At 51.8% G+C, this 13,558-nt stretch overlaps 1 protein-coding gene across 2 annotated transcripts in view; it reads right to left on the bottom strand.

The window, feature by feature from the left end:
* ASTN2 (astrotactin 2) overlaps positions 1 to 13,558 on the bottom strand; it is a 328,524-nt gene that overhangs the window by 110,401 nt on the left and 204,565 nt on the right. For both annotated transcript variants that reach the window (XM_034067350.1, XM_034067351.1), the window contains 3 exons: positions 8,900 to 9,024; positions 8,415 to 8,519; positions 6,798 to 6,977 (listed from right to left, as the gene is read on the bottom strand). In XM_034067350.1, coding sequence (XP_033923241.1) covers positions 6,798 to 6,977; positions 8,415 to 8,519; positions 8,900 to 9,024 — 410 coding nt within the window. The remainder of the gene's footprint in view (positions 1 to 6,797; positions 6,978 to 8,414; positions 8,520 to 8,899; positions 9,025 to 13,558) is intronic.

Below are 13,558 nucleotides of genomic sequence, written 5' to 3'. Positions count from 1 at the left end.
TCAAGGCGTTTTTTGCAGTGTTCCAGCAATAGCAGTTCCTCTCCTACTGATCTCTTTTCAACATTTCTCCTGTTTCCAAGAACTGCTCCAAGCAGGAAGCTACAATGGACCTGAATAATTGAAGCAATATTATCTATGCTAATATGTACCTCTATCATTTCTGCCCGCATGGATCTATTTAAGCTCTTTTTTTGCAATAAACATCACACTACCAGCAATAACAGCTCCTGGAGTGCTTGAAGGGACAGAAAAGCTGGTCCAGTAAACTGAGCAGTTGGTTCCTCCAGCCTGTTCCTGGTTACACAGTGCAAACAAAAGCGTCTGTCATCTGTTTCTCACTCAGATGATCCAAGAGAAAATCACACCACCCTGCAAGGCACTGCTGGGGCAGGACACTGCGATCGGCACCTCGGGGTGCTATGCGTCGCCTGCAGCTCTTTGTCTGCTCTTGGCTTTTAGGCGGAAAAGAGGTAAAAGGAGGACCTGAAAACCTGTTGTTCCTCCCGCAGGGTACACACATCCCCTGCTAGAACACAACAGTGACCGTGAGGGGGTTTTGCAGAGCTGTATTTCTCACCCTGGTTCCCTCCCCTCCAGTGTTGTGATCATTTGCCAAACAAGATGAACTGTAGTCATTCAAGGAGCGTGATGAAATAGTTCAGCTTCTGCTTTCTACCTGGAGAAAGAGCTTGTCTGCTCGTACGTATGTGTTTGGACTTTAAAGATTGTGTAATAAAGGAGAAATTGATCCAATTAAAAGTGCATTGCAAACGGCTCGTTTTCTTATTAAAAACACTTTAATCTCCTCCCTTTGGTGGCAGATTGGGTTTTACAGCCACTGGGAATTCGACTTGGGAACACAATGGCTACAAGCCTCCTTTTATGCCATCGGGTTAGGAGGATAAATCTGATCTCCTTGGCAGGTCTCACGTAACTTTATCCGATGCTTCCCTACCCACCTCATAAACAAATACTGGAGTTTCTACCTTAATTCATGCTGGTATTCCCACAAGGGCAGTATTTTTTCACTGCAGGTGATACCTGATGTTTTAAAGGGCTGGTTCAAATCCACTGGCACTCAATGCTCCATAACAGGATGTGAAAGCCTGGCTGAAAGCTTCCTCATCCACCTCCCTCATCATCCTCACCATCATCAAGGGACTTTTTGCCTCAGCTCTGCCCTGCTGTAGAGGTGACACATTTGCTGGGGCTGGTAGAATCCTTTAGGTTGGAAAAGACCTTTAAAGTAATCCAACCATGAACCCAGCACTGCCAAGTCCACCACTAAACCATGTCCCCAAGTGCCATATCTACGTGTAGGAGGACGGCTGGGAGGATTTACCTATTCTTCTGGCTACTTTTGATAAATGCTGCAAATGAACCCTAGCAGAAGCAGTGTGTTTAGGTGGAGCCAAAGGAGAACTAAACAATTTGCTACTCAGCATTCAAATGGTCCATCAGCAGCATGTGCAGATTCTCCCTTGGTCCCATCATCCAGCTGGGTTTGCTGTGCTGGGTGAAGGATTTTAGCACTGGGGCTCATCTCAGATGTTACAAAGCAGCTCTTTAAGCAGACACCAGTTGCTGGTTTATCAAAGCACACGATGCTTGCAGAACAACTGCCATGCAGGTGCTGGTTTATGATAAGTTATCATTTCTTAGGGTAGCAGCAACTACGCTGTGAACATTCATTCTGGGCAGCAACCAACAGCCAAGGTCTCTGAAAGGATGGGGGGAAGCCTGGTTCTTAATCAAAGGGGGGGCAGAGCTATGGATGTAAAACTAAAGCCAGATGTTTTGAGTCTTTTCTATTGTATAACTGAAGTGATTTTTCTGGGTCATTGCTCCACGTAAGGATTTAAAGTTGTTTCATTCTGCACAACTAATTGCTCGACTAGCCTGGCAACTCTGGATTACAATAGGCAGTGCATGAGGTCATTGAACAGACATATTTTAGACCTAAATTTCATGGCAACCATGAGATTGTTTTTTCCTCCTTCAAACTAAGTGTCAGAATCTGAGGGTCTGAAATACATAGAATGACATGAACTGCAAGCAAGATTGTTAACAAAGGCAATAGAGTGGTTGTTATAGGATCTCAAGGACAGGGAAATTCTATATGCTTTGCTTCTGAGCAAGAAGGTGTAAGGGAAAGCCACAATTTCCTTGTCTTGGTTTTGGCTGGGATAGAGTTAAGTCTCTCTCTAGTAGCTGGTGCAGTGCTGTGTTTTGGCTTTAGTCTGAGGGTAATGCTGATAACCCACCTCTGTGTAGTCATTGCTCAGTAGCACTGACTCTAATCAAGGACTGTTCAGTCTCTCATGCTCTGCCAGTGAGGAGGGGCATGAGAAGCCAAGAGGAAGCAGAGACAGGACACCATCCAAACTAGCCAGAGCAATGTTCCATACCACAGAACATTGTGCACAGGAATGAAACTGGGGGCAGTTGGCCAGGAGACACCCATTGCTGCTCAGGATGGGCTGGGTCTCAGTCAGCAGGTGGGGAGCAATTGCTTTGTGCATCACTTGTCTATCTTGGGTTTTAGTCCTCTCTCTTTTCCCTTTTCTGTTATTATTAACTTTATTTCAATTATTAAACTGTTCTTATCTCAACCCACAGGTTTTACCTTTTCCCAGTTTCCCACCCACCCCATCAGACAGGGAAGGGTTTAGGGGGATGAGTGCGGTACTTAGTTGCAGCTGGGCTTAAACCATGACACTCCTTTAGTAGATGCAGAGCTTGCCTTACAGCTTTCTTAATGTACCTGATTGCTTCTAGGAACTGAAAACTACAGATTCCCCCCATGGACAAGTTCAATTTTAAATGTGTTATGTCAGTATCAGACCTGAAGGGAGATGAATGAGACCTTGAGAGGACAGAAGGGATCCACAGACCCTGCTCAGAAGAATACAGACAGCTATTTTAGCAGAGCTCAAGGCTGTATCCTTAATATGGCTCCTATTTTATGAAGATCTTTTGTCTAAATTGCTGAGTCCACAAGAAAGCATGAAAACTTTAACCTCTGAAAGGTGAACGCAGTCAACAACGTATGGTCCAAGAGACAAGAAAGAAGTACTGGGGAGGTGGGTGAGCAGAGCACAGCCTCTCCATGGACCGTTTTGCTTAATGATGTGTTACTGAGAGGGAGCATCTTTCACGTCTGCAGCAGCCACTTTCAAAGTTCTGCTTGCTGAGCACCCAACTTGCCCAGGTAAACTCAGCCAAGGAAACTATCTAGAAATCATAGGAAATGCAAGGAAAACAATTCACTCACTGCAGACCTGAACAACTTAACGGGGTGATGAAACCCTCTGAATTTCCTCCACCCATGTACAGAACATCCCCAGGCCATCAGCATCCCTCCCTGCTCCCCAGCTGGGCTTCTCCATTGGGAACAAGCAAGAACAGCTCATGGAAAAATCCCACTGGGGCTGTCAGATTTTGCTCTCAGAGCAGCAATTCCCTTCGCCTAACCAAGCCTTCCTCCTCTTCCTCATCCAGCCAGACCAAGGGGCCAAAGAGAAACCAGGTCTCTGATAAACCCTTATCAGGAAGTGAAGTGGTCCCTGGCAGGAGGGTTTTCCAGATGGAGGGATCACTGTTTCCTCTCATGCACTTCATGAGCCTTTGTGTTGGGATGAGTCCCAGCCTTTGCCTCCAGTTTCCTCAATGAGCATGGCATTATGTGGTGTGGAATAGCCCAGTTTGGGTCAGCAGCCCTGGCTCTGTCCTCTCCCAGCATCTTGCCCACCACATCTTCTTCCCTGTGGGGACACAGAGGAAGCCTGAACACTGTGCAAGCGCTGCTCAGCAGCAGTAGCCAACACACTGAGGTGTTACCAACACTGGTTTAGCCACAAATCCAAAGCACAGCACCACAGGGGCTGCGACAAAGCCAGTTCACTCCATCCCAGCCAGACCCAGCACATTCTTACACACAACAGGAGGTAGCCAAGGGCATCACGCTTGCCCCAGCTGCCAAACAAAGATGCTCACACAATTGGTGTGAGCTTAATGAGACACCATCAGTGTTAAATACTGGCTTCGACAGGGGAGAAAACCGATGCGGGCTCCTGTGGCACAGATCAATGGCTGGGTCGATCTCAAGGTCCCTGCTTGGAGGCCACTCTGAGTTAAAGCATTGCTTGGCTGCACAGAGCTAGAAGAATCAGCCCCAGAAACAAGCTTTTAATCACTCCACATGGAGTAAAATTGGAGTTTGGGCTGGTCTGATCATGGGCTAACACTGGGGGATGTTCGTATGAAGAAAGCACAGTGCTCAGTGTGCTGCAGCCCCTATGGCTCTCTCATTTGCAGGATTTATTCCTGAAACTCCATAGGAACAAGGGCAGGAGTTCCCTCCCCTGCACACACCTTATCTCCTTGCAGGAGGAAAGGGAACACTGTACACTTCAATACCATCCCCACAGGGCGGTGGGTCCGGGCAGTGAGACGACACCAACTTCCTGCTGAAATCCCAATCCCTTTCTCCTCCATTTGGCTCTGCAGACACCGACCCACATCCCAGGCTCCTGTGCCGGCTGCGAGCGCAGCATTCCAGCTGCTCCAGCCTCGGCAGAGAGCCAGAGCTTCCCAAGGAGCCCGGCTGCCAGCGCGTGGTCTCCTCTTTGAGCCCGTGTTTCCAATTAGGGCTCGACACCGCGACTGTGGCTTTACCAGCTCCTGAGGCTGCCCCATGATTGATGAACCTGATTAAAACATTAACATTAGTCTGTGTGATGCTGCAGACACGCTCGCAATGGACATTTTTATCCTCTTTGGTGCCTTTCCAATTAGCTCAAAACTCCTCTCTCCCTCCTACTCTCCTGACCTGCTTTGTTCACTAACAAATTGCAGCGACGCCAGCCTTGGTTGTGTATTTATTAGAGATGATGCATATGTGTGCTCACTGAGCGGTTCGGAAACGGGCTGGCTAGCAGCAGGGAGCCCGGCAGGCCAGAGCTGTTTCTGAGTGGAGAAGGCATCCAGAACCGTCTAGCTGGAGCTATTTATTCCCATCCTCCTTATGTCACTGGCAAAACGAGTGTAAACCAGTGGAGGAGCTGGGAATAGATGCTGTCTACCCTAAACGGCAAGCTCTTTCTTTTAGCTAACAGGGGGTCTCTCCAGGAAAGAGCATTGGGTTTCCTGTGACCCTTCTCTGTCATGGAATCCCAGCCTGCTTTGTGCTGAAGGGACCTTAAAGCTCCTCCAGCTCCAACCCCTGCCACAGGCAGGGACCCCTTCCACTGGAGCAGCTGCTCCAAGCCCCTGTGTCCAACCTGGCCTTGAACACTGCCAGGGATGAGGCAACCACAGCTTCTCTGGGCACCCTGTGCCAGCACCTCAGCACCCTCACAGGGAAGAGCTTCTGCCTAAGAGCTCATCTCAGTCTCCCCTCTGTTCATGGAACCGATCTCTCATTGCATCAGAAAAAGCCCTGAACATCCTTGATATCCTTTCAAGAGCATTTTCCACCCATCAAAGAGCTAAGCACAGCACTGGTCCCCTCTGCAGTACCAACAGCCACAAAGTTCAACCTCACCAAGCCCACCAGCTACCGAAGCCACAGATGGAGCCAGGCACAAAGAACAAGGTCGGAGCCAGATACCCAGATACAGAAATAAAATGCTTATGTCCAGGCATTACATGCAAACCCCCTGGGGTACCACGGGTGCTTTGGTGCTGGGGAAGGATGCTCCGGATGCCCCTAGCACATGGGGCAGCCCTCCAAGCAGCATGGGGCAGGCACAGCTCCATGCAGGAGCGAGGGATCCTGCCTCAGCCAGCCGCATACCATGGACTAAAAAGGAGAATCACTGCATCTGCAGTGACTGTGCTGGGACCGTGGAGCCACTGCAGGTCTGCTCCACACTGACACGTTTGCCCAGGGATTGCAGGGAATGCTCCCGAATGCTTCACAGCAGCGCCAGTACCTAAACAACACACCTGCATGCTGCTAAACCAGGGCATTGCTATGGCAAACTTCATTTATCACTATTTAAAACCCAAACAAACGAGTACAGGGTGTTATAAATGTGCTTCCAAGATGAGCTGTGCTGGGAATACAGAGAGAATAAATAAGCAGAAAGCAATGCAGGCAGAGGGTGGGAGCTTCCACAAACCAAGGCCACTCTCATGGGTAAGGCACAAATGCTTTGATGACCTCTATCACCATCAGCCCTTACACATGGGAAACACCACAGATGTTTTCCAATGGGAAACTATCAGACCCAGGGAATATCCCCCGCTCCCTGGAGGACAGAGATGACTTGGCAAATGGAAGGCTATGGCAATAAGGGAGTTTTTATAAACATAACCTAATTGTATTACTTCAAAGTCCTGAAGTTTATTGCCCTGTTTAATGATGTGTCTCGTTATTTATGGTGTAGCACAACGAGTCTGCTATTGATTTAATGCACTTCCTTAAAGACTGTCATTGTCACAAGCAATAAAATGAAGCCATCCTGAGACAGCTCCATTATGTCACATCTCCATCACCCAGCCCTGAGCACCAATGGTGTGTGGGGCACACATGGTGATGCGAGTCACCCAGGAAAGGATGGAGTTGGGGGCAGAAGTGGGCAGGATGGGTTTGCCTGGCTCTGGGATGCTGCCCATGTACTTGTGCCATCATCTCCTGCTGCTGGGCACTTGGTTTGGTACAAGACTCCTGTCTGTGCCCACTAACCAGCATTGTGATAGTGAATGCACACGGGAAAGGGGGTGATGGATGGAAAACAGCCCAAACAACAACCGGCAATGGTACCCCTGCCCATCCCCACTGCACTCCTCACCTTTCTGGTACTGGAGCCAGAGCTGCTGCTGGACCTTCTTGCTGGGGAAGTGGATGGTGCAGCTGAACTCAGAGCCATACAGAGCCTCTGCGATGTAGTGGGAGCCAAACTGCTGGATGAAGGAGAGCAGCTCCTCCCGGCTGCTGTCCTTGTTCAGGATCTTCAGGATGTTGGCGAAGCCTGTGGGATGGAGGCAGGGGGTCAGCAGAGATGGAGGGAGACCCAGAGATCCTCTGCTCAAGCCATGCAAGTCCCCACAGAGGGGCAAAGCACAGTTCCTCCTCTCTTACCTCCATGCTCTACATGATCCCTTGGAATCCACAACCTGTTCTTTACCCTTGGCACTGGCATCCTTCTACTATCCCTCTCCTTAAGTAATTTCTCAGATCCCTTTACAGGATGTGAACATGTGTGCAACCCCCCCTCCCCCCCCCCCCCCCCCCCCCCCCCCCCCCCCCCCCCCCCCCCCCCACACACACACCCTTGCAAGTCCATCCTCTTCTTCAGGCCACTGGCACAACACTGATACTGTCCCAGAGGATGTGCTTGGCCTTTACCAGGTGTTCTCCTGGTGTAAGGATGGATTTATTACAGGTTACACCACATCTCCAGAGGAAGCATCCTATCCAACCAATAACTACTTCAAGGAAAGCTGGAGACAGTCCAGGGGGACACAGGGTCTGGGCTGATGGCACTGGGTACACCATAGGTATGTGAGGGTCCTGGGAGTCCACAGCATCCATGCACATAGTGGGGATGGATGGCATGGGACAAGAACATGGACCCTTGCTGTTCTATGGAGACGTCATTGAGGCCACCACGCAGCAACTGGGCATCATTTAGAGCTGGCTGATATCATTGGTTTGGTTCAGTGGTGGAACTGAAAACGTATTGCAAGAGAATACATCATTACCGGCACCAAAATGAGGATATGGGGCTGGCTGGTTGCTTGGGTTATTGAAAGAGAAGGTGGGTTTAATAAAGCAGCAAGAAGAATTCATTTGGAGCTGAAGCCAAAGACGTTTTTCAGCTCCAAGCAGGTAATTTTGTTCTTCCTGCACCAAATCCCTTTTTTCTTTCTCCATTTCAAACCAGGTTGATATTTTAAACACAGATACATAAAACCCCCTCTGTTTTGACAGGAAAAGGCAAAACATTCCAGGTCACAACAAAACGCTCCAGCGTTTCCCAACAAAACGTGTAGCTCTGAACACGCGGCAGTGAAATGTTTTGACGTTGGCAGGATCCTCCCCCCCACCTCCTGCTTCATCTGCGACTCCCTGCTTTGTATGACCCACATTTAGAAGCGCTTTGGGGCCTTCTGAAACCATGTGCTTTCAAGAACTCATTGTTCTCTGGACATACGCATCTACAGAGCCACCCCCTCGTGAATCCTTAGTGCAGTGATGTAGCTTGATCCTGGCTCTGACCCCAGGGACTGAGCTTTCTGCCTCAGTTTCCCCCATGTATGAAGGAGGAAAGTCGCTCTGCTCGCCTCTGTAGTGTGAGTTACTGCACAAGCAGAGCCAATGCTTGCCATGACTGTGCCTTGGGGCAGGAGACCACCACCGACCCGCCCATGCAGACACACATCTTGCTGATGCTCCCAACCCTCACCTGCAGAGAGGGTGATGGAGCTGAGCTTCACCCTGTAGAGGTTGCTCCTGACCCGCCAGTGCTGCACCATGGGGTAGCCCATTGCCTCGTCGTACTTGATGTCCCCTGCAAAGGAAAGAGCCGATGCTCAGCCCTTGCTGCTGCAAGAGATGCTTAATGCTGGCATTGAGGAACTGCTTTGCTACATGATACAGGGGCATGAAATGGGATAGGGGCAGGGAGGGTGACCTCCTTTGGTGGCTATGCCATGGGGTCCCCGGGTTGCTGGCAGGACCAGCATTGCAGTGGATGTGGGTATCTGCATCTCACAGGGATGGAGATGCTGCCCTGCCATGCTGGGGCAGACCCACACATCTGCCCCAGGCACACAGGAGGGATGCCACCAAGTCTGGGTGTTCTGATTCCCCTTGGGGACCACACTGGGATCCAGGATGGGAAAAGGGGTTCTCTCGCTCCTGTGCTCACCCCATTGGGGCAGCTCGTACCGGTGAGAAGCTGGAGGTTGGGAAGCGGCTCGGAGAGGACCCCGCGGCACTGTTCCTCCACGGGCAGCGGGATCACCATGAGGCCATCGGCCAGCTGGGGAAAGTCCTTGATGAAGTTATTCTCCCTGCAGAGAGAAGAAGACAACTGCAAAGCAACGATGCAGGCCACGGCCGGGCAGGGGGGCTGAGCTGCCCAATGGCACTGGGATGGGCGGCTCAGGAGGGTGAAGAACATCTCCAAGCAGGAGACTTGCCAGGGGATGGGGTTGGCAGCCTCTGGCTGAAAAGCTTTCCACAGTGATGCTTAATAAGCTCCCCAAGGACCACGGCACCATCAGCTCTCTGCAACAAGAGACTGCTCTGAGCCTGGTGACCCAGGCATTGGGTTTGGCTCAGGTTTTAAAGTGAGAAGGGGCAGACAGCAGTGAGGAGGCTGTGACACCCCAAACCTGCCCCTTCCCACCACAGGCAGCATCTTCCCAGTTCAGAACCATGAGCAGGCCCCACTGGAGCTTCCCATCCCCTCCATGGCTCTGCCCCCAGATGCCTTTACTCTGTAAAAGGAGAAAAAGCTTCATTTATAGACAGACACCAAAAAAAACCCAAACCCAGTGTGTGCAGCTCACGGTGTGATTTCCCCACACACACAGGCTCTTTTCTAACCTTGGCAGGTAGAACATTGTATAATAGGCCCCTAATGAATTGTTTCTAGAACAACGATAGTGGGGCAATGATTTGAACCGGTGAACAGACAGGGCTCTGGGAGATCAGCCTCACCCCCCGCAAGCGAAATGCCTCGCGCCTGCGCAAAGGGAATGAGAGGGGGGAGCTTAAATATTGATCTTAGAGCCAAAATATAGGCCAGGAGGCTCCGCATCCTCTGGGAGCGGAGACAAAAGGGCAGCGGAGCAGGAAAAAGGGAGGTTCCTGTGAAATCAGGTCAGTGCCAGGAGCCTGGGGGAGGCTCAGCCCCAGCTGCATTGTTAGGAACAGATTTTCCTCTAACCAGCTCCTGGTTTCATTCCCCTTCCCTGGCTTTGTCCCCCACAGCGCATCCATGGGGGGGATGCTCCAGCATCATCTCACATGTGGGGACACGTCGGCCACCACTGCAGTGAGATGCTGAGTTGGTGGAGCGCTTCCCTGGAGCCCTGCTGCTGCTCCAGGGCCAGGATACAACCCATGCACCCTGTTCCAGTGGTGAGCCCTGCACAACCAGCCTGGGGATGCTCCAGCACTGAGGTGGGTGAGGAGCACTGGCATGAAGAGCTGTAGGTGGGGACACATTCGTGGGACGCATTAGGCAGCTGCACCCCCATGTGAAAGCCACCAGCTCCCAATTGCATCTCAGGAGCTTCACTTTAGGTACTTGCCAAAGTGGTCTATTTATCTGAGAGGAAAAGCCTCTCACTCACACACGTGCTCTCACATCTCCCATTGATCATGCTGGGTGCCTGATCCCTGTGCCGAAGCAGTGCTTTGCTGTTCTGAGCCTCTTGCTGTCTTTGCAATGCAAATGGAGAGCTGCAATCACTGCAGAGCCAGGAGCTGTGGGTGCTGGGAAGAGGGACCGCAACGCGAGGCGAGTCAGTAGGGAACATGGGAAGGAGCCTCTGTGTCCCTGCTGCTCTGCCTCAGCAGAAAAGGGAGGAAAGCATCAGTGCTACCAACACCTGAAGATGCAGACACCAGAAGACTCAGTTAACTCAGTGCCCTGAACGCAAGCACAGGACAGAGAAGATGCGAAGAAGCAGCATCTCCTTCTCTCCCCATCAAAACCCACCTGGACCATCTCACAAACACCCACCCATGCCATGAGCCCACAGAATGGCTGCCCTGTGCCTGACCTGGGCTCACAGACTCACAGCCAGCTTTGTGTTAGAAGGGACCTCAAAGCTCCTCCAGCTCCAACCCCTGCCACAGGCAGGGACCCCTTCCACTGGAGCAGCTTGCTCCAAGCCCCTGTGTCCAACCTGGCCTTGAGCACTGTCAGGGATGGGGCAGCCACAGCTTCTCTGGGCACCCTGTGCCAGCGCCTCAGCACCCTCACAGGGAAGAGCTTTATCCTAACATCTAATCTATGGGGTGACAGGACAGACCCCAGGGGCTGGTGGGTCCATACGTGAACAGCTGAGGAGGGCAAAGCAGGAGGTGCACGCCAATACAAGGGGAACACGCACACAAGGAGCTGCTGTTCAGAGCTGACACCTCTCTGAACAGGTATTTGTCAGAACGCCACACTCTGCAGTGCCAGTTGCTGCAATCCCATTTGCTTTAACTGCTCCACAGTCTAAATGACAGGGGAAAACAAGGGGCAAGTGCACGTCAAGGTGTGAAGCACACACATGCTCCTGTCACGCAGCAATAGAAGGCAAGGCTTTGCATGTTTTGCTACCAAACCCTTCCTGCATCCCCTTCCCAACTCCAGCCCCCTGCTCCCCATCACCCCAGGGATGAACTGAATCCATGCGGGGGCAAGCACCCATTGGGTGCAGAGCCGCATCAGCAGCCTCCACACCAGCACGTGTGGGTGCAGGAGGGCAAACGGGGGGCAGGCAATGGGACCCCCCTGCATCCGGCAGTGCCAGGGCCGTGCGCTGCGGAGCCGCAGCCGGCAGAGGGCTGCAGCTCCTCTTCCTCTGCTCCCCGGTAACGGCCCTGCGGCTCCGGCGCTGCTCGCCATAGAGGCACAGAGCGGTTCCTACGGGGCTTTGTGCTCTCTGGCAGCGCTGATCAAAGCCATCAGGCTCTGGGTGACGGACAGGGACAGAGACGAGGAGAGGGACGTGACAGCATCCCTGTGCACGTGCTGGCTGAGCCACTGGCACTTCTGGATGGGTGCAGGGTGCACAGCTGTGGGTCTGTGCCATTTCCAAGAAGCACGGCGACGCCTTCACGACCTCATGGTTCCTACTGGTTTGGCCCAATGGGATCAGGAGAGATCCAGGCAAACCTGCCTGATCCCAGCCCCTGTTAGCCCCACAGCATCCTCCTCTGTCTCTTGTTCTGCCTCCCCCCCGTATCTCCCCATCACTCACAGAGCAGATGCTTCGTACTGGCAGGAGTAGTGAGTACACTGCTCTCATCCAGCACAACGCACACTGAACGCACGCATCGACTGGCAGCACTCTCCTGGTGGGGATCTCATCATCTCTCAGGGCATTGTGCAGACACTGAGTCATTATACAAGGAAATGCTCTTTCGCCCTCGCAGCACCGGTCCTGAGTAGCATCCAATGCAGAGTACATCCCTGTGCCTCGGGAGGGAGCTGACTTCCAGACAAACAAGCCTTGATGCTGGAAAAGGTCAAACGGCCAAAGGCTTTTATAAAGGCAGGGTTTGCTGAGGAGGATGGCAGTCACCAGGATTAAACCGAGCTCAAAATCCTGGCTTTGGTGGACACTTCCTGTAACCTTGGCTGTGTCTATAATGCACCCATTGGGTTACACAGCAAACAGCAGCTCCCTCAATCTTGGGATGCTGCTGGGATAAAGGCAACCAGTGGCTGCTCAGGTAGCAGGAGGAGGGCTCAGGCAGCAAGAGCCCGCTGTGATGGTGTTCTCCTGTCCTAGATACACAAACTAGAGATGCTTTTTGGGAATCTGACCTTAAATAATACACCCAAGGTCATGCGATACAGCTATGGTGAGGTGCAGTGCAGGGCTGCACTGCTGAGCTCTGCAGTGCTGGTGTCAGCTCACGCAGCTGACAGGAAGCATCCCAAAGGGATGAGCATCCTACAGCATCCCTGAGCAAAAGGGAGTCTCGGGGAGCAGGAGAGCCCAGTGCAGGCACTGGGAGCAGCTGGAACGCGGTGGTCCTCCCAGATGGCGCCACAGCTGCTGGGTCCTGGCCTATGGAATGATTCTGCTGAGCCCTGCGGCACCTAATCCTATGGCAAAGGTGCTCAAAGCCGGGGCCAAGCTTGCAGTGGGAGCAGTAGTGAAACATCAGCTGGTGACTCACATTCAGGGGTGGACTCTGCCCACTGACCCTTTTAGAGACCTGCTTGCTCCTGTGCAACTCCTACTGCAAATCCAAGCATCAACTGGAATGGGGCTTCAGCCTCCTTCCACTGCTGGCCATGGATGCACGCCTTGGATCACAGCAACCGGGCAAATATATTCATGAAGGGGTAAAACCATAATAGTAATAGAAAATGACCCCACAAGTGATTAGTTTATGCCCTGGAGCGTGAGATTTAATTACCCTTATCTGAGCCAGCACAGCTACAAACGTTAATCACATTAGCATCCAGAGTGCTTGTGTTCAGCAAAGTGACTATGGGACGACTGTGCTTTCTGGTATGCAAGCCTGGAAGGACACCTTCTGTAGCAAGCATCATTTATTAATCTCCCTTATTTCTGTCCCTCAATGGCTTGGGGAGAACATTATGGATTTGAGGTTATTTAGTGCCCAGTTTTGACCCAGCTTCCCCTCCGAGAAGCTTTCCCACTGGTGTGGCTGGAAGCTCACAAGAGCCCAGCCTGAATCTGACATGGGACATGCAAAAATAGCTTCTTTTTAGCTTATCGTCACCAAAGGAAAGTTAATCTAAAGCCATTTGGAGACAGGACAGAGGGTGTCCTGTTTCCACAGCCACTTTGGAGAAGGTAAGCACACCATAAATCTGTGACCTCAGGCACGGGTGAATTATAA

This window comes from Melopsittacus undulatus, chromosome 11 (genome assembly GCF_012275295.1).
Source record: "Melopsittacus undulatus isolate bMelUnd1 chromosome 11, bMelUnd1.mat.Z, whole genome shotgun sequence".
Classification (NCBI taxonomy): Eukaryota; Metazoa; Chordata; class Aves; order Psittaciformes; family Psittaculidae; genus Melopsittacus; species Melopsittacus undulatus.
Note: the sequence above shows the minus strand (reverse complement) of the source record. Positions and strands in the feature narration are given on the sequence as shown.